General features: G+C 43.1%; 1 protein-coding gene across 1 annotated transcript in view; it reads left to right on the forward strand.

Annotated features, from left to right (window-relative positions):
- ctnna1 (catenin (cadherin-associated protein), alpha 1) overlaps window positions 1-25,041 on the forward strand; it is a 127,341-nt gene that overhangs the window by 23,037 nt on the left and 79,263 nt on the right. The window contains 1 exon segment of the mRNA XM_083785769.1: window positions 7,833-8,036. Coding sequence (XP_083641895.1) covers window positions 7,833-8,036 — 204 coding nt within the window.

Genomic DNA, 25,041 nt, shown 5'->3' on the forward strand with positions numbered 1-25,041 from the left:
AGGCTCATAATTTGAACATATGGCATGCATTCACATTCTCTTATCACTTGTATTTTTGCATTCTTAAACTCGTAGAGGCCAAAATATTTTGATACGTTCTTTGATGAACCCGAGTTGATATAGATTCAGATTAACCCCCTTTACAGTCTTTCAGTCATCTAATAATGACATCTCTTAAACCCATAGCTGTGATTCTTCTTGTCATGATGGCATCACCATCTGGTTTTATCTCTATTGTGTTGTGGCGTGGTCTTTACTCCCATTCAGGAGTAAAGAAGGTCAAGTCCTAGTTGATAACAACACTACCCCGAGAGGTTACTTGATAATTCTTTGCTTTTAACTCCTTTTCTGCAGAACGGGATTGGGCGAGTTAAATAAATGTCACAGATCGCCTAGGACAGGGGTCGGCAACCCAAGATGTTGAATGAGCCATTTTCGACCAAAAAAAATAATTCAAAATCTATCTGGAGCCGCAAAAATGTAAGCCTTAAAATGCTTATATAATGAAGACAAAAGGGCTGCAAGTGGATATTAGCCTATCTATCAAAATAAAAAGTGCGCTATGGTTTAACTTTCATTACGGGCACGTTCGGAAATAGCGCACTGAGCGCACTGTGCAATGCAAACTAATATAGGCGAGTGCGCTTCCGTAATTGTCTGGAAGAGCATTCCATGTTTTCCACACAAGTGTGTCGTGTTTTGGGAGGTTTACAATATCGGTATTTGCCTGTATGCTTATTAATCTGCAGTGACAAACTATCAAACAATAAAAAAGTAACGTTGAAAGACATTTCCAGGGAAAGCATGCTAAGTTTGCATGAATGAGAGAAAGAGGGCTGTTGCAGTCGCAGAACTGCTGAAGAAAGCAGAAGGGAGCAAAGTCAGCAAACTAACTTTTAAGAAGTGGATCGCAGCTTACTCCACCACTCATGCTGGCTGCTGCTATAGTTTCGTTGCAACACGGGAGATAATACGTCTATATGACTCCTTCAACGTCTATATGACTCCTTCATATACTGTAGTCACCGTCTGAACGGCTTGCCACGTTTTATTTATTGTTTGATAAGTTTGTCACTGCAGATTTAGCCATGGTGCGTCATGGCAACTGCAGCCTGTTTTACGCAATCGCTACATTTACATTGTAAACGTGTACATAAACATTCAGATTCCAAATATAAAGTACTCGCCACGTGTGCCACTGGTGTTAAAATGTTGCTGGTACAGCGATTAGCATTGCTGCATCCCGCGTTGTTTAATAAAAAGCATTTTTATCCGAGCTGTTATTTTGCCATTGGCTTTCAACTACGCGCCCCCAACCGGTGTGCAACTGTGGATTTCCCAACCCCGTTTGAGAACAGTAGCCGGGGCGCTCGGATAAAAATGCTTTTTATTAAACAACGCGGGATGCAGCAATGCTAATCACTGTACCAGCAAATTTCTAACCCCCGTGGCACATGTGGCGAGGACCTTATATTTGAAATCGGAATGTTTATATACACGTTTGGACTGCGATTGCGAAAACAGGCTGCTGTTGCGTCATGGGCTACTGCAGATCAAGCATACAGGAAATCCATCTGCATTGGCTGTGAAGGCATAAGCGTCTGTCCACGAATTGTTAAATCCTCTGTTTTCGTCTGCTATCTTTCTTTTTCTCCCTGTAGAAGCCATAGCGTAGCAGGCACCAGCCTCACACACCCACCGGTTTGTTTATAATAGTGTCTGGCGCGCAGCATGCGTCGCATGCTATGACGCGAATTTTAGTTGACATTATTGAAACTTAATATTTATTCTACACATTTTTACAAATTTGGGAAACTTAAGAATGTTTCTGTCACGTTTTGCCTCCTACAGAAACCATAAATGAAAAATAAAAATGTGAAAAAATAAACTTTATACATTTTCATCGATTTTTTTTTTGTAATGCTACAGAGAGCCACCAGGGGAGTGCTCAAGAGCCGCATGCGGCTCTAGAGCCGCCGGTTGCCGACCCCTGGCCTAGGACAAGGATCGAACAAGTCCTTAGTTTATAATGTTTAATAATGATTTTTACCGGCTCTTGGAGTCATCGTCGCCTGGCAACGCTTAGCTTCCGCGTTGCTGACGTCATTGATTATTTTCCTTCATCCAGACCAGAGCTAGCGACGATCTAAATTTATTTTTGTATTTGGATTGAAAATACAAAACATCCATGTTTTAGGAGGTCAATAAAATAAATCATCGCGACCGTGCGTTTTTAACGAGTGCCCCGGAAATGATTCTACGGTATGTTACCGGAAGTTCACCAAATCAGCTGGAATCTGCTTCAAAGTAAGGGCCTACGGCCGATTCAACACTGGTTGCTAGCTGGTGTTGTCTATAACACTGGAGCGTGCCATCAATCGCCTGTATCTCCAATTCCTTGTCCCAGATGGCATTTCTGGTCAAAACGAGGTTTATTCCCATGTTCTCCCAGTGTCCCCTAGGGTAGGTACCCTCACAAAAACATGCAGTAATCCTGGTCTCTAAACTTCCTCCCCCTGGCCAGCCGGGGCGCCTGATGGAGGGGAAAGGAACTGGTCGGAATAACGTATTCCCTCCACGCGCTACGACCGGCCGGGGAAACTCTCCCCTGTCAGGTGAAAAGAAGCAGCTTGGACTCGCCCAGGATTACATTAGATAACTGACACTTGGTGAAAAATGGGTTACAAAATCGTGGGATAAAACATTTGGAGAAAAAAAAAGCAAGGTTTTCTTAGAAGCCGACCTCGGGGTCAACAGGCTATCGGGCTGCTCTCACACTACGTCGACAAACTGATCTTTATCACAGCCCTAGTGCTGTGGCCCGATTACCTCCTTGCTATTACTTGAGAATATGTTTATTATCTTAATTCTTCATATGATTATTTTTAAGTGAACATGTATAGCGTCAAAAGCTGCATTTCGGTGGACCTTTCTGTGTATCCCCCCTCCTCCCACACACACACAAACGCTGCCTTTATTGAGCACCATTTACGGCCACCTTAACCCATTCTGACCTGAGATCAGATTCTAAAAATGTCTGTTTGAAAATGACAGTTTTCTGAAAAAGCTATGTTTCTATGTCGGTCGATTTTTCAAAAATAGCAGACCTACAAGCTCGTATGAGCTTGTAGGTCTGCTATTTTTAAATGGCTAAAGCATAACGTAATGCTAACACCAAAAGAGGTTCCCGCGTAAAATGGGTTAAATGCATCGAGTGAAACATGGATAGAACGGTTAAAAGCTACATTTCCCCTTTTTAGTGAACCTTTATAATCATTACTTAATGAGATAAGACCTTAAGAAATAAGCCAGCTTCTCCACTTAATTTTTAACGCCACTAATTTCCCACTCTGTGGTCATGGCAACATCTCTGTGCCTTGATGGGATCGGATTTATACGACTCTTGCACACACGGCTAATGGTCCTCGTAATTAAGGAAAATAAATGACATAGGTGCTATTTCTATGTCCATCCTGATGTACTCTGCTCTGCTTAACTTTATTGTACGGTACATAACGTGACACTTAAGGGAAGTTGGAAAGCGTTATTCACATTAATTGAAACAGTTTGTCGTGATTACATCCACACAGAACACAAACGTGACGATGGTGGCACACTGAACCTTTGAAACGAGGATGATTTCGATAGGTGTCATCATCACCAAATTAACTCGGTCACTTTAGCTCAAACACCTTTTGACGATTTTTGTGTTAGTTTTTACTCAGCCCTCCTGTGAGACAGAGTAGAAAATAATTGTACCATTTTATAATTTAATTTGCATTAGTGAGGACCAATTATATGAAAATTGGTTGGAAAATGGAGCTAAATGCCGTTGTGCACAGTTGCACTGAATCCGAGACAAACCGTATTCACTGCCTCCTCCATCTCTTAATGCAGCAATCAGTGGAGTTTCCTCTCTTGTATCAACTGTCATCCATCACAACCCTTAAGGGAGCACATTGATTTGAAACCAAAGACCACATGGTTGTCTTTGGTTTTACAGGTTGTGACTTTCCCATCATCCTTGTGCATGTGGTGGAGCATATGTATCTGGGCGAAACGCTCTGGGTAAAAATGCTGCAGCTTCAACGTTTGACTGATAAGATCATGAGAATGTGAAGGCTGTTGCTGTTATCTCTCAATACTTCTATAGATTTTTTTGACAAGGTTAAGGGCACTTTACGAAGACACACTAACAATGTAGCTGCCTTTGACTGAGAGTATTCTGTCAATTAAAATCCCAACCATTGTCTGCCTTTGTTGGAATTCTCCGTCAATTAACATTACATAAGCGATCTGTTAAAAAAAAAAAAAACATAATTACTTCGTATTAAGGCGAGGCCCTGGCATGAAGGACACAAGTGATCCATTAACGCGAATGGAAACACCAAATGGATTTATTGATTTCCTCGTATGAGAAGCATTGGAACTTGGAAGTTGTCAGTTGTAACGCCATGTTAAGAGCCAGGCAGGCAGATCGCACAATCGACATTACACAAGCTTCCGTTTTTAACGTGTATTTTAATATAGTTTTAATTGAATAGATGATAGTATAGATGGATGGATGGAATAAAACAATCTTTCTAATTGGTTAACGTGCTAAGGTACTTCATATTTTTATGGATAGATATAGATCTGGGTCATCTTTTTTGCAGACGTTTGTTATTCAATTAAAACTAAATTAAAATACCACACCGCAGAGACAGAGACACGGATCGCTTGTGTAATGTCATTCATACGAGGGCCTCGCGTTAAACTCCGAAAAATGCCTGAAGAACTCTGTTAAAAACGGATCGCGTGTGTAACGTTCTTAACAGCGGTGCCTGCCTGCCTGGCTGTCGGCCTGTCACTCAAGATGGCTGTGGGGCTGCCCTCTAAGCCCTAAGCTAGTTCTTCTGCGGTCTAGTCCGTAATGACGCACCTTGGATACGGCCCCAGCACCAGGAAACGTGCGCGCAACATCCCATAGAGTCCCATTTAAAATGTCATTGTGAGCGGGACACTGTGGATTCATGTTCTAAGCAAGGCATGGGATTGGTTATCTCCTCAAGGTCATATAGGATAATAGTCGAGTTGGTTTTAACCACGAGCCCTAGCGGTTCTATTCTAAGGACGAACGTTCTATTTATCACGCCAGAATCTGCCATGTGCTATTTTCAGCATTGAGATTTGGTTGTGGTAGAGTGAACCTAATATACACCCCAGGGGGGACCCCAGTGAACTACACATATAGGGTTTAGGTGTTTTTAAACTGCTCAGGATGTTGTCTCCCTCCCAGCAGGCATATATATATATGGCCTATGCCTCTGTGAATCTTCAGAAAATGAAATATGATACGATGAAGCATAAATGGCAGAACTACAGCCCCTTGGGTCTGATGCACCTGGTGCATCTGGTGACCATGCACAAAGTTGTATTGTTTTAAATACATACTTTTTCCAGGCTATGCTCAATTTCAAGCGCAAGGCAAAATGAATGAATGAGTCACACATACGCACACACGTATATATTATATATATACACTTTCTCTGTCTCTCCCTTCTCGGGTGCCTGTTGCCATGGCGACGTGACACGCGAGCAGAGCAGGTCAGATGAGATGCAATGGTAGGTTTGCTGGTGATGGGTTTTGATAGAGGATGGGCCCCACCTAATAAAGCGGAATTCTCTAACAACTGCATTGTTGAATATTTCATTGGCCTGTAAGGCACTGATGGTTGGCGCATGTAGTTTTTTTTATTTCATCTTTTCTGTCAGGGTAAAGATTGCTTTCTTCTCCTGCTGCAGCAAGCTAAAATTGTGGTACCTTTACCCTCTGCGATGCTTCTCCAAAGCATGTCGACCACATCTGCCTCTCTGCGAGCTTGCCCCCGTGAAATCGGACGCAAACAAGTGTTCTCTTTCTCCTCCATCCTGCAGATATAACCCATTTCGGGCGGGAACCCCTTTTGGTGTTTGGCATTGTGTTATGCTTTAGCTATTGGAAAATAGCAGATCTACAAGCTCATAGCGCGCGCTACGAGCTTGTAGGTCTGCTATTTTAGAAAAATCGAAGAACGACTGACACTGAAACATAGCTTTTTCAGAAAACTGTCAGGATGTGAAAGACATTTTTTAGAATCTGATCTCGGGTCAAAATGGGATAATGGCAGAATGGTTTGTGATGCAGATACAGCGCCATTGTGACTCCTATGAAAGGGCGTAATGAAACAAGGGCTATAAAATCTAATTCATCCACAAAAGAGCATTATCTATTCATAGGCTCATCTGTTAACAGAAATGGCTCCCATTATCTGCTGTCAAGTCCAGGAGCCCCACTGCACGCTGTTTTGAGTCATTCCTCATTCATTTATGAACACTTCGTTGCAATATATTAGGCTAGTAGGAGTTACGAAAATGTGCTTATACTTTTAAAAGTTTCAGTAAAGGATAGTGTTTGTGTATGACCAGAGACGAAATGTTTTTATAATCGTCCCCGCTTATATACACCCCTCCCCGCCCCACAGTGGGGATTTTTTTTCTCACACTAAACCCAGGCGGTTTAGGTCCTAAACAATTATTTGTAACACTTTTTAAAGGTGTCGGTGTTTAGATTATAAACAGAAGAGCATGTTTAATCCATTCAGGCCTGACGTCAAAACAAAAACAAGTCTTCTAAATGATGACAATTTTCGGAAAGATTTGAGGCACATTTTAACGATTTTTCAAAAATGGTAGACCTACAAGTTCATAGCGTGCCACTCCCCCCCCTTCGTCACTGTGTATGACTGTACCGGTGTCCCCCAGTCTTGGTTATGATATGAGAATATACATTTCATTAGTATGATAGACAGACTGCATTGCTTGCTTGGCTAAGACCAGCATCCTTTACACCCTTTTTAGTGCCTTCATGGCCTCATTAAAATGTATTAGATGTCCATATGGTATTGGTTTGTAAAGTGATGAAATGTAATCTTAACATTTCGAATGTCTATGAAATCATGTCACTTGCCTTTTCGGCAGTCGAGTCTTTTAAAAATAGTCCCTTGGTGACCTGAAAATGCATCAAAGCGGTTGGTTGTGTTTCTACTTGGCCAATGCCTTTCAAGCATGTCTGCACTTGGCTTCTCCTCTGCTGTGATATAAATGACCGGCTCCCCCAGTTACCAACCGCCGACATATTCTTTAATAGTATAAGAGCAAAGACATTCAAAGTGTGTGTGTGTGTGTAATGAGCCATTTATCCCGCAAACACAACCAAATCCATCTCCTGCTGTCCATTTGAGCCAGGAAATGAAGCGAGTGGTTTCACAGACTGCTTGTTTCATCAAATCCATTTCACCATTTCACAGTTTTTGGTCACCCTCGGCCATCTCCTGAAACTGTAGACCGGAGCATATTGTCTCTTGGCCCAACGCCCCACGAGCTTGAAAAATCAAGACGGTTTAACCTTCAAGCTCTTCCCTCTAGATTTTACCAGCCAGTCTGTCAAAAGAATCTGTCAAATCCGCTCTCTCGCTCTTGCCAGCTGTCTCTCTGCTGGCTTGAGAAGGAGAGATCGACATACTAGGATGATTTTATCGTTTTTGTTTTTTATAGGTTTTTTTTGTGTCTTTCGCCTTATTTTATATTTTATGGAGGGACAGACAATAGGCTGACAGGAAATGGGGAGAGAGATGGGGGGGAAGACATGCAGTAAAGGCCGTTGGGATCGGGAGTCGAACCCGCGGCACACTGCCAGACTGGATTACCAGCCAAGGTGCCTGGACCACTGAGCCACGGCCCAGGCCTATTGTCTTTGTTTTATTGTACCGACTTTTGTTTTTAACCCTTTGTGTAATTTTCCACTTTTACAGAAACAAATCATCCTGGACCCCCTGGCCTTCACCGAGGAGCGTTTCCGCCCCTCCCTGGAGGAGCGTCTGGAGAGCATCATCAGCGGCGCCGCCCTAATGGCCGACTCCTCTTGCACGCGCGACGACCGGAGGGAGCGCATCGTCGCAGAGTGCAACTCCGTCCGCCAGGCCCTCCAGGAACTCCTCTCCGAGTACATGGGCAACGTAAGTTAACACTCGCACCGTCACCACACCATGGGTAGACTGGAACTCACCTATGCTTTCTATGGCATAGGCAGCTCCCAGCGGGAGAAACTGTGCGCAGCTGCTGGACATGAGACTAATTAATTAGAGCGACCGAGAGAGAGGAGTGTTTGTGTGGTGTGCCTGTGTACGTCAATTTAACAAAGGTGCAGACGATCAGTAATCAGCAGAGAGAGTGATCGACGTTTGGGCTACTCTATGCCAAATTGAAGTGGACTCGGACCCAGACTTTTTTTTTTTGGAAATAAAAAACCTCTGGGTTTCCGAGGCTACACCTTGAGAAACTAGTACCTACTCTCTATTTCTACTTCCGGTACTTTATTCTCTTCCTTCCCTAAACACTGGCAACTAATGTTGAACTGACCTCCTCGGGTTGAAACCTTCCAATTAGGTTGCACTGCTGGCACCACCTGGCCACACCCCGGTTGTGATACTAGTACCGTGTAACCTTTGACAAAAAACGGAAACATGTATACTATACTATTATTCTCCACAGGTTTCTTTGGCCAGAGTTACTAGAACAGCTAGAAGAACAATGTCGTTCATAAAATTACATGCATTTACTGTAACGCAGCCTTTAAATCAGAAAATACATTTATGCCATGTAAAATATTATGATATCCAGACGATATCTAGGCTTGTATCATGATATAATATTGATATATTGGCCAGTCGTCGTGTGTTGACAACTTTACTCTGCTCTCATTTATTCTTTGCTTGCAGGTGCTTCATTTTTCTTTTGCGTTTCAACACCTTCTCCCCGCCCTCATTTTACCTCACCGGTTGAATAATGGCAGTACTTAATCTCTAACATCTCCACTCCTTATTCCATATGTCGTCTTGTTCTTTATCACTCTCAACGCCATATGGCTGAGACGAGAACTTTTTTTGCAGATTTCAGTACCATGCCTTCGGACAAATTGTTAGGTTGGAGGCAACCGTCTTCCACAGTTTAGTGGAGAAACATGACTGCCCCTTACTGTAATCTCTGTGATCGTTTCATTTTCTGGCATAATAACGGTTTCATTTCCATTTCCTATGCTACATATGTTTGAGAGCTCCAGCATAACATCCTTTTATGCAGCAAATGAAAGCCGGAGTTTAATTGCCGTAAAGGACGTGGTGTTGGGCATATAGTGGCATAAGATGCGTTATTTTTGCCTTGAGCATAATCGTGAAAGTAAAGTCGTGATATAAGATGTTTCCCTTCTTTTTTTTAATAATGAAAAATGCCTCGGGGGTATCGACACCGTGTAGCCACCTGCTGCCAGTGCTGAGAAGTGTTTCTCCCTCTGCATCCTATATTTATCATACTCTCCCCATTTAAAAGTCACCCCTGCATAAACGGCCACAGTCTGTAGTGCACAACAAGTTTAGTGTCTTTTCCCCGCATGTATTCGTAATGCATTTATCAAGCCATTAAGTAACAGGGATTTACTAGTCTCACACTAATTGCCCACACCAAAATCTATTTGTCATTAAATGGGCACCATTTATTCTCAGAAAATGACAAATTTACAAAGTTGGTGTTTACTCTGTGATCAATCTCCATTGTATTTACTTGGTTTGTTTCATGGAAGGGAGCATGGCCACGCTAAAGGAAATGTGCTTTGCGTAATCGATTTAAACTGGCATGTGTCCAAGCGCCCTGCACCTAAGCTTGTACTGATCACTGGTTTCTAAAGCATTTGTACTGGGTCTGGTCTCGTGTGTGTGCAATGTCCAAGATTTCTACTATTATTGTTTAAGCATTGCTGCTAGTTTAGGCCCTTTACCAGCTGGAATGCCTTGGTGAATTATCTGTTCTATCATGCACCCTTTGTTTTTGTCACTGTGCTTAATTTAGTGCATGGCTATATGTACAGTGTACATGCCTTAACTCATTAGCCACTCAGCTTTCGCATGAAAGTTCACTACGTTGCCTGCCGCGTTTGTTTCATACCTGATCTGCATTGATTTGTTTTCCAACAGCTCAACTGCACATGTAATCACTGTAAAAAATTTTTGCTTTAATCCTTGTAAATAAGCCAGTGGAATCATTTAAGCTTTCATGGGTGGCGCGTGTAAGGCAATGTATCCTGTTCCATTCTGGGTATTTCCATAATGAGAAGTTAGAATGTGTGTCTCGCTTGCCACACAGCCTCCCCAAGGGATTCCTGCCAGTATAGCACAGCTTGTTTGTCTGTAGGAAGGGTTTGGTGTTCTTCGGGGGAGGAGAAATGTACCCTGGCAATGTCACATTGTCTTCCCAGACATGTGCTATCTCGCTGTGCTCCTGTGTTTGTCTTTCTGGCCCTCCCTACTGTTGCGTTTGTCTCTCACACGTCTCTCACATGTGTGTGTGTGTGTGTGTCCCTCCATTCTCTGGTCCTCATTCATGTTGCCTCTTTTCTGTTGGCCTGTGACATCTGTTTCAACCAGCCTCTCTGACTCTCCTCTCCTGCAATTTAACTGTGAAATTGCTTTTTGACGTTGGATTCCAGACAATGAGAGAGCCAGCCAGCCAGATAAATTATATTACTTACTGGTGTAACGCCTTATAATTCCATATTTCTCACTACGTATAGCATTTAAGCATGCGACCTTGCATGATCCACGCTTTGAACGGTGCAGTGTCCAAAAACAGGAGCTGCTTTTACACAGCTTTTTCAAGGCGGCTAATTCAACGTCGTTCTTGAATACTATATAGTATATACTGTAGAAGGTACGGACATGGAATGGGGCGGGGGGGTTGTTCTGTTCTGCTATTAAGTAGGCCCCTCTGCCAGAGCCAACATTTTTCACTAGTGAGGAGCGCATCTGCTTTTTTCCTACATTGTGGCTCCTCAGAGGTGAGCCGTCTAGATTCAAATTCAAAGAACGGCTGACAACTTAAAATGTATAGCTTGACACTGTTGTTTAAAAGTGTCTGTATAACAGCATTGCTCCTAAAATGTGTTTCACTTGACACACGGTACAGCGTTTTGGCCACACTTGGCTTTCATCAGGTGAACTGATTTGTGACCAACCCTCATTTAAATGTGGTTCACAAGTTCACAACACTCGACTACGGTGACAATGTTACAGGGCCGAAGTAGGTTACTTTTAACACCGAGACAGAATGTGAGTGATTACCAATAAGGCACCAGTAATGGAAGTAGATTTTCCATGGTTGAGCTGGAGTGCATCACCTGGCATGAATCCTTCTAGCCTTGTCATAGCCGTTGTCACCCTGCGGAGTTGCCATTCAAGTAATGCACCGTGAGCTTGAGGAGGAATATGGAAACCTTATTCATTCAAGTAGACATTCAGATAGATGTGGCTCCAATAAATGGTGCCTATTCTAGACATTACATTTTGAATGGTTGTCTTGAATGGCACTTGGGTTTTTTAATGGGACTGGGAATTGAGCCGAGGGCCAAGCTTTGGAAAAAAGACAATCACCCATTGAGCGTCGGGAAGGAGGATTAGATGCCTTCTCCGCCTTTAACCCATTTTGGGTGGGAACCCCTTTTGGTGTTAGCATTATGCTATGCTTTAGCTATTGAAAAACATCAGATCTACAAGCTCATAGCGCGCCACCGAGTGGCGCGCTACGAGCTTGTAGGTCTGCTATTTTTTGAAAGATCGAACGACTGACATAGAAACATAGCTTTTTCAGAAAACTGTCAGAAATGTAGACATTTTTAGAATCTGATCTCAGGTCAGAAGGGGTTAACACTGCAATAGCCCCATTCTGAAGTTCATCCTTCATGATGGGACCATCATGAGCAGAGGATTGACACTGCCTCACCTAGAAATAACCTTCATGCCGAGAGCTTATTCCTTATTCATTCATATTTGCCAGTGACAACACCATCATGATATGAGGTCACATGTCGCCTATGTAGCAACACGATTGCCTGTCAAAAATATGAAGTCAATGCAAGTCATAGTTTACTCTCCCCTGAACGCTGGCAGTTTATTTTCTTGAACGTAGAATTACAAAAAGGTCACGGTGAAGATGGCGTGTGACTGTGAGCACAACGGGGGGGGGGTTTGGCTGCTCCGTCAGTCGGATGAAGGGAACTCATTTGAGACGTGGTATGAAGTTGTCCGCCATTGAATGTCATAGTAAGAGGCTCCCCAGAGCTGCGGCTCTGCATAGTGAGACAGCTTTGGTCTTGACCCTACCTTTTAACCAATAGTTTGATGGTGTGACGGGTACCTTGGCACTGCCTGTGACTAAAAGCTTGACGGACTAAAACACCACCTCACCTCAACTTGATGAGGATGCCGGTGCTGTCATTTTTGCCAATTATATATCTGCAGTGTTGAATGTCATTCACACTGGACTGAAAATAATGGCATGTGGACACAACAGGGCCGCGGGAAAGGTATTTAGTTTACAGCAGCCGGTGATCGACATTTAGCAGGGGTTGCGCGTGCGTTGGTGCGTGCCGCAAAATGCACGTGCACGCGCATTTTCGTGCGTTTTCACGCCGGAAAAGTTGCTTTTACTTTCCCTCCAACACGCAAGTTATATGAACAATTTAGAACAGACTGACACGGGCAATATAACCAGGATAAGGCACCGATACTGTGATGCAGCATATTTATTAGGCCTAGTAACAGAAATCTGTTTGGAACATATATAAATAAAATGAATGCATAATTGCCACACAGGCTATGGCACAGAAACCCATTAGGGGGGAGGGGGGGGGGGTGCATATTACACAATGTAATGTATGTATGGGAAGGCGCCGATTATCAAAATATTTTTACAGCCTATATAATATTCCCCTCCTGTCCGAGGGAGGGCTGTTTATGGGGGGAGGGGGTGCTCCAGTACCCCGACTTCCCTCAGCCCTGTGTGGACGGGTTTACAAAAAGACCGGTTTGGCATAAAGCTATAATGGAATATATAAACTTTATTACAGGCTCGTGGCCCACAAGGTAAGACGGTACATCACATATACGAGAATACAAATAAATAAAAAATACAGTACATTTACCCAGCCCCACAGGTTACTACTCTAGGCGAGGCACTCATGCCAGTGTCCTCTGATGGTAGAAGTGTACCTTACAGAGCTACGGCCTGGGTCTGTCATCTGTCCAATGAGTCCATTCAGTGAGCGTGAGCATGAGCGTGAGCGTGAGCATGAATTTGAATGTCGGGTTCCTCAGCAGAGCCATGAATGTAGTGAGACCCAATGTACAGAAAAGCCCACTGGCTCTAGTGCTCTCCTGGGTTGTTGTTTTTTTACGGGATTCGAAATAAATCTTTGTCATTGTAACGCGTACACCAAAATTACAAGTGTCAATCGATCAGTGCATCAAATCGCTAAAATAATATATCTAAATAATCTTATTAATAAGCTCAAATGAAATAACTAATATACAACAAATTCACAACCATACATCCTCTGTTATTGCACAAGCCCTTATCCCATTTTGAGCGGGAACCCCTTTTGGTGGTTACATACATGGTTATAATTTAGCTATTGAAAAATAGCAGATCTACAAGCTCACTTGTAATGAACTTGTAGGTCTGCTATTTTTTTGAAAAATCGTTAAAATGTGCCTCAAATCTTTCAGAAAGTTGTCATGATTTAGAATTTTTTTTTTTTTTTTTTTTCTTCGGACCTGAATGGGTTAATGCACATGAAACATGAGTGTGATTACCGCTGTGCGATAGAAACAGTTTTTGAGTCAGTTTTCCTTGATTTGATCGCTCTGTACCGTCTCTGCCTTATGGCAACAGTTCTAACAGAGTGGCAAGTGTCCTTATTATAATCTGTATGATTTTTATGTGGTGGCCTGATTTAAATTATTGTGCTTGGATAGGGGGCAGTATAGCCTTTTGCGAGATGCTGTTTTGAAATTCTAACATATGGGCTTTCTTTCACAACCGATTCTGGTTAGATGCTAGTGCTAAGCAGTCCTCTTCCCTTCTGCTTCCTCAGTCCCTCGGGCTACTGGTGAGATTCAAGCACGGTCTTACCAGGTTGTTTTGGCCTGCCTCTTACTCTACCGTTCCACTTTCTGTATTTTATTAACATTACGGGGTCTAAGGAATCGAGTGTTTCTAGCCATGATGACCTGGTCTTTATTTGTGGTGAATGAAGCTTGAGCCTTAAAGGGACACTAAACCCTTTTTTTGCAAAAATAAATAAATATATATATATATGTTGACGTTTAGAAGATTTAGAACACTTTCCTGGGAGTCTTTATGTGGTTTTATATTTTAGCAGTGAGCCATGTCTCTGTCATGGACACTGGGCTCACTTACTTCCTGGACTACATGTTGTAGTCCAGGAAGACATCCCTCCCCCTATCCACAAGGAGGAGCAGTGCACCGAAGCATTATGGGAATTGTAGTCCAGGAATTAAGTGAGCCCAGTGTCCATGACATCAGAGACACTGGGCTCACTGCTAATATCTGAAACCACATATTGCACACAAAGACCCCCCGGAAAGTGTTCTAAATTTTAGCAAAAAGGGTGAAGTGTCCCTTTATATTCATATTGTTTATATATTGTTTAACCCATTTTGTTGTTAGCATCATGTTATGCTTTATCTATTGAAAAATAGCAGATCTACAAGCTCATATCGCGCCACCGAGTGGCGCGATACGAGCTTGTAGGTCTGCTATTTTTTGAAAAATCGAAGAACGACTGACATTTTTTAGAATCTGATCTCAGGTCAGAATGGGTTCATCAGACCAGTGTGTGTCCGGCGGAAACCTCGCATGAATCTGATCTCAGGTCAGAATGGGTTAACTAATGCCATCTGAATGTTTATGTGCTACTGAGTGCACATGTACGTATTTGACTGGCCTTGCCTGTCAATAAGCCTGAACAGTTTCATAGAATGAGTTTAGAATGAGTTTATTCTCACCCTATCGTTCCTGACATCCTGTGTCTTCTCTTATTCTCAAATGCATCATTCATGCTCTGATCTCAACCTTATTTACATTTTACAGGTACTGAATTAATTCACAAGTTGGAATAAAAGATACTGATGCATTCTTTTTTTTTCTTCTTGCCGCTCGCCTCAGTTTTTAAATGTCAGTTTAAAATACCACATTTTTGGTTGAGCCTTGTTTACATTAACATAACCAAAATCTGTGGTCCGAGGAGCACGTTGGGAATAATATTTTCAGTACTATTCCCCCCCCCACACACGCACCAGAATATGCATATTTTCTCTATAATCTTCTCTTTATTTTAACCAACCAAAACATCCCTTGCACTACATTTTACTAGGGCCTTGAAATACATACTTTTCTAACGGACGCTGGGAACCGTCACTTAAAAAGTGTAATGTATAAGTCACCGTACGACGGTGTCACGCACCAAAAATAGCCAATCTACAAGCTCACACTGCCTTGTGAGCTTGTAGATCTGCCTTCTCGGCAACGATGGACTGAGAAGTCACACTTTGGATTATTATTATTATTTTTATAACTCTATGGCAGGGAGGGAGTTTGGAGTTTCCCCAAACGTATTATGAATTGGATTATACATTATGGCGATGTAGTCTTGCTGGGCAGCAAGCACCACATGTCTTTGGTGGAAGAGGACGGTTGTGCCACTGCAGCAGCTAACGCCTCCCGTGTTTCGACTCCCCACAGACATGCAAATGCAAAGGTATCGCATTTGGGTTTAACCCATTCTGACCTGAGATCAGATTCTAAAAATGTCTTCTACATCCTGACTGTTTTCTTCGATTTTTCAAAAATAGCAGACCTACAAGCTCATAGCGCGCCACTCGGTGGCGCACTATGAGCTTGTAGATCTGCTATTTTTCAATAGCTAAAGCATAACATAATGCTAACACCAAAATGGGTTAATACAATGCATTATTGACGGATGCCTAGTATGCATTGTCCAAAAGTTTCCTTTTCGTGCATGAAGGCTACTAATTAAGTTAACAACTGTGCTACATTATTTCATTTAGCTCCCCTCTCGTCTTTTTCAAAATGTAACCAAAACTATTTCACCTGTTCCACCATACTTCCACGGCGCAACTATGACGCAACCACCCGCCGCGTCTCGCCCCCCCCCCCCCCCCCCCCCCCCCCCCCCCCCCTTACCACCGCGGCCCAGTCAGTTCGAAAAGAGAGCAAAAAAAAGAGAGCCTACTTTGGCAGCCCTTGTGCTTGCAAATTTCATAGCGTTTTATCGCAGTTAATGGGGACAATTTCGAACCAAGGCGGTTCTTACACGCTGTAGTTTGCTACCAACAGAAATTTGCATGCACGAGGGCTGCCAAAGTAGGCTATCTTAAAACCGTTCACACCTATCCAGATGTGCTACCACTCCCCCCGTCAATCATTTAATCCACGCTACGCACCTGCCCCTTATTGTATATAGCGAGCGGCCCATGACGTCAGCTGCTGCGTCTATACTCGTTAATGGCCTCGACGAGCCAGAAGCGCATTGATACTCAGGGTCTCGATAAAATGCCCAACCGGGTTTGTAATGGATCCCATTTTCGGGCTCCATCCCTAGTCTCTGCTGAATGGCGACCAGAGTCATTTTAATACGTCTTTTTATTGGGGCTATATTCCCATGACACTGAGTTGGCACACATGGCTCATTGATTGATTCGACTGCTTAGCATAATGCAAGGCAGCATGGAATCGTAAGGCGTGTGTGCGTGTGTGTGTGTGTGTGTGTGTGTGACTGGCATGTTTGGTTAGCCCAGAAGGTAACGAAGGTTCAGATTTATAGCAAACTATGTCACATTGTTGCCGACACGCCAAATAATTGGTGATACAGTTGTCTCCCCCCTTTTCCCATTGAGACATTGGAAAGGGTGCCGTGGTACTGCATTATGACAGTAATCCCGTGAGACAAGATGGCCTAGTCAGCCAGTCATGTGTTTTGCCCCGGCACTGACACATGGCGTGACCTTAATTATTCCATATTGTCGTGACAGTTTCACACGGCCCATGTTGAGTCAAACCTCTTCTGACACATTTTTATTAATAATGTATAGAAGTTACCAACATCTGTCTGTTTTGTTACACGACAAAGGGCTGATGCTGAGATGCTTTGACACATTAACCCATTCTGACCTGAGATCAGATTCATATGAGGTTTCCACTGGACACACACACTGGTCTGATTAACCCATTCTGACCTGAGATCAGATTCTAGAAATGTCAGTCGCTCTTCGATTTTTTTCAAAAATAGCAGACCTACAAGCTCGTATCGCGCCACCGAGTGGCGCGATATGAGCTTGTAGATCTGCTATTTTTCAATAGCTAAAGCATAACATGATGCTGACACCAAAATGGGTGCCCGTTCAGAATGGGTTAAGCCACTGACATTTAAATGTCTTAAACATAAAGTCATACATTAGCTGTCAGCGGCGAACGGACGTGGCTGACAGCCACCTCATTCAGAGAACAATTTAGGGGGACACATAGTGGGGCGTGTGGGGGGAGTTAACATTCTTTGCCAGTGGCACTGGAAGCTTGTAAGGCCAACAATGCACTCAAAGTTTGTAGCAGACACATTCATAATGACTTCTATAATGGGATGCTACTGTCTTGTCAGGACTGGTAATGTTGTCTACATGAGGCTTTCACACAAAGACAAACTTTATAGTATAGACACATTATTAATAACTTCTATAATAACTTCTATAATGGGAATATGGGATCGTACTGTCTCGTCAGGAATGGTCATTTTGTTGTCTGCATGATGGCATAGGGGAATTTTAGGTCGCTTCATAAGTTAATTTAAGAACTGTTTGAAAAAGAAACCGATCTGTCAGAGGGGTGGCTGTGCGTCGTTAATGATGTCCATTCATATTTGATACAGCCAGTTTCTGGAGAAAATTGAATTAATTTGGCCCCAAAAGCCTTGAAACTACATATGAAGCAATGTCGCTGTTAATATACGTCACGCCCAGCTGTCAACACATTGCGTTCCTGAGATTCCTCGTTGACGTAAGCTCAGCTGGCGGTGACTCGACTCGTACTAACCACGAAACGTTAAATGTATATTTAATTAAAAAACGTAATTAACATGTCAATTTATGTTGTGCGACGGGCAGCTGCAGCCACCCCGCCTTCCCGGAAATGTAGTCTCTGGGTTGTTTGACTCGTTTTTAGCGTTTATTGTGTTACTCTTTGGGTATATTTGTACATTTCCACCGTCAGTCGATGCTTCATATCCATATGAGTGAAAAAGCCAGGATGATCAGTTTATTTTTCAAACACAGTTCTTATATGAAATCTAAAAGGGGATTTCGATGCAAATAAAAAGTACACAAACCTGTGAACTGGCGCCCTCTACTGACGGCGCTCTATAGGGTAGGCAGTGGCACTAGGGCCTCTTTGACCATCTCAATCTGGCCTGCAATGTCCTCAAAAGAAAAACAAAATGACCCCTCGGAAAGATCTACATTCTAAAAGACTCCAAATTATAGTAATTAATGTTTACCATTTTTGAGTACATACAGTACCTGCTTTCCATATTCCATTGGTGTGCACTCGATTGTTGAACCTCGATGATGCAATGGTGAAACGGTCTGCATTGGGTCCATATTTAAAACATCATGTAATGTGTTTGATAATGTAATAATAAACATAGACCTCATTGTCATGTTTACCAAATTCATGCCGTTTTAACACAATCCAGCCCTGTGTTTTCAACAAGTTTCATTTAAATTCTTCAATGCGTTGTCCGTTGCTCACTTAACCCATTCTGACCGGGCACCCATTTTGGTGTCAGCATCATGTTATGCTTTAGCTATTTAAAAATAGCAGATCTACAAGCTCATATCGCGCCACCGAGTGGCGCGATACGAGCTTGTAGGTCTGCTATTTTTTGAAAAATCGAAGAACGACTGACATTTTTAGAATCTGATCTCAGGTCAGAATGGGTTCATCAGGACCAGTGTGTGTCCGGCGGAAACCTCGTATGAATCTGATTTCAGGTCAGAATGGGTTAATCAAAGTCAATATGGTCCTTGAAGCTAATGATGTACAGTGCAGCACACGCCTGCACTAACTAGCCAGTAGTTTTCCTAGCTCTATTCCTATTTTCCAATGGTGGGCTTCCCACTGTGGTCCCTCTGCCCCTTTCTCACACGCCCCAGCCTCTCCCCCCTATGGAGCGACACTCTTTTGAGTCTCCTCTACGTTGCTCCTTGTCTTTCCATCTCTTCACTCCCTCTCGCGTCCCTGCTCTCTCCACAGTTCGCTGCTTCACACATGGTTGCATGCCCTCTAAAAAAAAATAGCAGATCTACAAGCTCACACTGTGTCGCGTTGCAACGCATCGTGAGGCTGTAGATTAGGTTATTTTCAGTGTGCGACACTCGCACGTGAAGTATAAATCAGGCTTTACTCTCTCTCTCTCTCCCCCCCCCCCCCTCCGCTGACTCTGTATTCCGCCTCAGGCATGTACACTAACTGACAGACGGTTCTATTTCATCCTTGTCCCTCTCCGCTCATACGGTTGCCTCAATGGTGGTGTTTATAACCTGAGCGGGGTAATCTACCCTCATTGCACACCTGAAAACTCCCTCGTGGCTTGTCTCTCGGCTAACGCGTTGGCCAGCCAATGAAAGATGATTTGCTCCAAGTTAACCGCTTCTTAAAGTGGACGCTGATGGGCTCTTGACATTGATTGAGTTGCTCTTCACCTACTCTATAAAAAAAACATATAATACTTGCTACTGAGCTCTCAATGTCCAGAGGGAGGGATTATAGCCCAGCCCAGGTCTCTGGGCAGGGTATGGAACTGTAAAGAATGGCTCAAAATAGATTTTAGCCATTGGTTCCTCCTTGCCTGCCGGGTTGCGTGAAGTGGAAGGGGGTTCAAAGGGGAGATGCTATTGCCTAATGCAAATCCAGAGTGAGCACTTCAATTCATCTAGTTGTAATCTCATCTAAATGCATGGCTAAAACAAATTACTCAACACACACTGTATCAAGGAGAAGATTTAATGTCCCTGAGGATTTCCATGCATTTACAACCTCCATAAAACACTGTCTGCCAGTAACAGGCTGTCGGATAACATGTGCATCCAATGGTTCCCAATCCCACATATTTTTGGGCTTGGACATGCGCGCTACGCACGCAGACACTAATCCTACATACTTCTCATGTGCCAGATGGCGAAAGTAGCTGAATTAGCTCAGCTATTTTCATTTGACAAATTCAAAAAATCCTATTGAAACTAAGTGTTCTGCATCGAAGCATCTGAATATTATCTTTTCTATGGCGTGGCTTGTGATGCACAGGGTGTCAGGGGCCTGCCATCGGTGATGAGTAGACCAAACCTTTCCATACCAAGGACCTCCAAATACTAATTAAAGGAATGCATATCCACTAGAAAAATCCCCGTTCCAGGACAAACTGGTCAAAGATGGGTAGAAAAAAAATAGGATTCAGCATACCGGAAAGTGACTTCATCCCACTACTTCCCCACATTTATGGTCTTAATCAGAATGATGAAGACCATGAATGCGGATTGAAATGTAATTAAACTTGTCTGGGAGCAAGTCACCATCCAGTGTGTGTACTCCATATGAAGCTCCCGTGGCTTTAAAAATAACAGTGGATCTACAAACTCTATGCATCCCAGTGCAAACGCATTATGAGTTTGAGCATTGGCCATTTCAGCTATTTTTGATCATTCTGGATAACGACAAGTTCATGCTCAAATTAGTGATGGCAAGTTGGAAGTGGTTAACCCGTTCTGGGCGGGAACCCCTTTTGGTGTTTTAACTAAGCATTATGTAATACTTTAGCTATGGAAAAATAGCAGATCTACAAGTTCATATAGCGAGCTTGTAGGTCTGCTATTTTTTTTTAATCGTGAAAATGCAGCACAAATCTTTGAATATATATATATATATATATTTCGATGTCAGGCCTAAATGGCCTATTTATTTACTTTTTATTTTCCTCCCCCTTCTAATTGCCGCCCCCTTGTGGCCACGACCCCACTTCTGAGGACGTTATGTATACAATGTGACCCGCAGTCCAACGGGCTCCGTTTGTCCAGGCTCACTCGTTTCTCCGTAAATTGCTTTTTGTGCACACATGGCAAACGTAACGCCACATCACACGTTCCTCTTAGCCCTGCATCATTGCTCTTCTGTGAAAGAGAGAGGGAACATTCATTTGGTTTCCGTGGAACAGAGCACAGGTGCCTCTGAATAACACCGTGCTCACCTTCATTGCATCGGGGCAGGTGTATTTAGATTGAAACGTCTTGGGGTTTTAACCCTTTTTGTCCCCCTTTTTACTGCAAAACATCCCGATGTCAACATCGCTGTAGAATCGCTACACTGAGAAAGGTACTGTTGAGGCTAAATTGTGTTTATTCTGGATTCCAACACATATCTATATGCCTGGCATAAGGAGAAGAGACTGGAGCAGCACAGACATTTAGAGCCTTTTATTAGGCGCTAAAGTGTACCAAAACGACTAACGTTTCGACCTTGCGGTCTTCATTAGAGTCATATGGGTGGCAGCATTTGGGCATGTCTTAAATACAGGCTGGTCTATCAATGAGCCAATGACAGGATACCATGATACATGTAATAACCAATTACTACCAGCAGTCTAAACGGTTAAGAGGGTGGCTATGGAAAAAAAAAAACGCTGTTGAACAGTAAAATAAATAAAACAGTGATTCAACCATAAAGCAATCAAAGTTATGCCCAAATGCTGCCACCCATATGACTGATGAAGACCGCAAGGTCGAAACGTTAGTCGTTCTTTTGGTACACTAGCACCCAATAAAAGGCTCTAAATGTCTCTTCTCCTTATGCAACTCACGATGTCCTTGTAGTACGGATCAGCCGTTTCAGGCTTGAGGCGCGTTAGTAGACTCCCTTTGTTGTGTGTGTGTGTATATATATATATGCCTGGATCTGCAATGGCTAACACTATAGGCAACATGTAATCTCAAAGGAAGTGGAATTATACAGAATGAACAGGAAAGGTACGCTCTGTAGTGGGCAAGCTTCTGCCTTCCCCCAACCATCCCTGTCTGGGACATGTAAGGGCAAAAATAGCAGACCTACAAGCTCGTAGAGCGCCACTCTGTGTCGCGCTATGTGCTTGTAGATCTGCTATTTTTCAATAGCTAAAGCATAACGTAATGCCAACACCAAAAGGGGTTCCCGCCCAAAATGGGTTAGTGGTATGCCATTGACTGTATGAAAATGCATGGGAAAAGTGCACATTCTGTCAGTCATTGACCTTATGCCCACCGCTGCCATCTTGCCAGGTAACTAGGCGCAAATTAGACAAGTCCTATCCGATTGTACTAAACTATGTCAAACATTGCAGCATGTACGAAGCTTGAATTATCTAGTTCCATCTGCAAAGTATTTGTTTCATAAAAGTTCCACTGTAGACATGTTATGAGCTACTTCCTGTTGAGAAATTCCTCGCAGGTGATTTTATTTTCTAAGTGTTGGGGAGTTTGGAAGTGCTCGTTTGAATATCACTCGACGGCCCATGCGTACCACCTGTTTTGAATTAGCACATAACGCAGGAGGCATCAGGAGGAGGTCGCTTTACTGATGACGTATCTTATCGGCTGATTTAAAAGAGTTTGAGGCATTCAGGTCAATGGCCTGCTGGCAGTCTGCACAAGTAATATGATGCTGATTAGCCTAGTACTTTGCAAGATAAAATGCCGCACAGACACACATGGACACGTAGAAACGCAAGATCTCCGCCTGGCGGAGATAATGGGCAATAAATATTCACACCCATACACATTTTGTCCTGTGTGGCATTTCGGCGCCCTTGGTAGTTATTGTCAATGGCTCTGACCTTATTGAAATTTACTGAGTTGCTGACGATATGCGTGGCTGGAAATGGGGCGCTGAGCTCTGTTCCAGAGATTTATGTGCTGCCTCCACCTCCTGCTTTGTCACTGTTTGTTTGAAGTGGGGAGAAATGCACGCTACTAAACAGAATAGGCAAAGAACCTGGTGATTTGTTTTGTTGACATATGAGCAGTCGGTTTGATGCCGCAGGTGGCTTTGAAGGGTCCGTCTGTTTTCCCTGATATGTTGGCTACTTGGCTCCATATGAAGGCCTGGCATATACTAGTGGAGCCCTTTGATGTATTCAAATAAAAAATGTAATAAAAAATATTGGTCTCTGCTCACTTGACAGTTATTTATTTTTGGAGAGGAAAAAATTGGAGGTTGCATTTTATTTCGGTCAGATTGAATGAGGTAGAAATGAACCGTAATTGAGTGAGTTGATAAAAGTGCAGTGTAAATAAATATGTTAAGTGGCACAACCACTTCATTAAGTAGTTTTGTGTGTGCCTGCCTGCCTGGCTACCTGACTGTGTCTGAGCACGGAAGCATTTGGTTGGTATTCAAAACCAAGTGTCACTGTTGTGCAGCCTAACTAACACACACACATACATAGTAACTGTATATATGATGATTTCAGGTGTAACAGTACAGTACAGTACAGTACAGTACAGTACAGTAGAGGGACCCCCACATGGTAACTCATTTCTCAACCGTTTCGGACGCGGGGGGGGGCGGCTCGCCGGAACCGGCCCGGCCCCCTGGGCGCGTTCCTGGGGGGTCTGGATGTGATCCGGGGACCCCCACACGGAGTTGCACCACTTGTGTGTTTAATTGATCTCTCTCCCTTTCTCTCCGGGGGGAAGAAAAAAACTTAAGTGCAGGGAGCTCCTACTGACAAAACGGTTCTCAAAAGTAATTTCACCCTATAATAATGAAAATGAATGTCAAACTAATCAAGCCGGACTACTCCCAGGCAGCAGCCCCAAATGCAGAGAGGAGCACATACGCCTAATGTATGCCTCGTTGCATAGAGGAAGGAAAAAGCAGCTTTTGCCCTGATTTCTGATATTAATAATTCTATCGGTCGGGTGCAGATTCATCGGTCAGGCCGATAATGGGTAGATCCCTAGATATTTATGTCCAGACATTAGCGTTTGTTGGATATAGAAGAAAGAAGAATTGATCTTTGACTCGTCTATTTGACCTCCCGATGTGTTCAGGCTGAAAGCATAAATAATTTGATCAACCATGTCACACTATTCATTACATTGTGTGAATTTGATCCTATCTTGACATTGACACAGTTGTCGGATACAAAATATCCTTCCGGGTCAAATTAATATTGAATCTCTTTGCACACAATCTCTAGTACACCTCTACTAGTTTGTGCAGATTTCACATTTATTAGCTGAATTCACCCAAGTTCATCCCTTAGTTATTTATATGGCTCAGCCTTGTGTTTTAATCATGCCACTGGTCCCGTTTAAATCAAGTTGACTGGCTCGTCAAGGATCGTACACGGTGGGTGAAGTACATGACTTTTCCTCATTATGAATCCATATGCTGTCTGGGGCAATGCACACAGATCCAAATGATTCCAATGGGTGCATGATACAAAAACATATGCACGCACGCCTTCGTCTCCCTCAGGCAAAAGAGATGGGGGAATATATACCGGTATGTGTGTGGATATATTCTGTCTTATATCTTATTATGAATCCATAGCATCCCATACTGACAATGTCCATGTTATAATATAGACATTAATAATGAAATCCTAATGGCTAGTGTACACCTGGGTTTTTTTCCTCCAGTACCGGTGTATATACTTTACATAATCCTATGGGAAGTTACCGTGTTTTGACAAGTCAAATCTCCAGTGTAAACATATCTGTGGAAATTGGAGTTGAGATGTGAAGTTTGAATCACCTGTAGCCTGTGTGTTGCTTGTGGATCAGCAGTACCCTTCAGCTGTTAGTACATTGTTTCTGAGGAAGGCTGCCAACATCCCAGACCTCTCTCACAGCAGCCCGGAGAGAGAGAGAGAGAGTCTATTTTTAACTGCTGCCAGATCTTGAGAACAAATTTGTTGCTCATTGCTGTTGTGTAAGACAGAGGCTCAACTTGTAAGTGATGGCAAACTGGCATGTGTCGGTAACAAGAGCTCAGGTGCTCCGTGAGATTTTT

This window comes from Protomyctophum parallelum, assembly GCF_964188405.1.
Source record: "Protomyctophum parallelum genome assembly, chromosome: 16".
In the NCBI taxonomy this organism is placed as follows: Eukaryota; Metazoa; Chordata; class Actinopteri; order Myctophiformes; family Myctophidae; genus Protomyctophum; species Protomyctophum parallelum.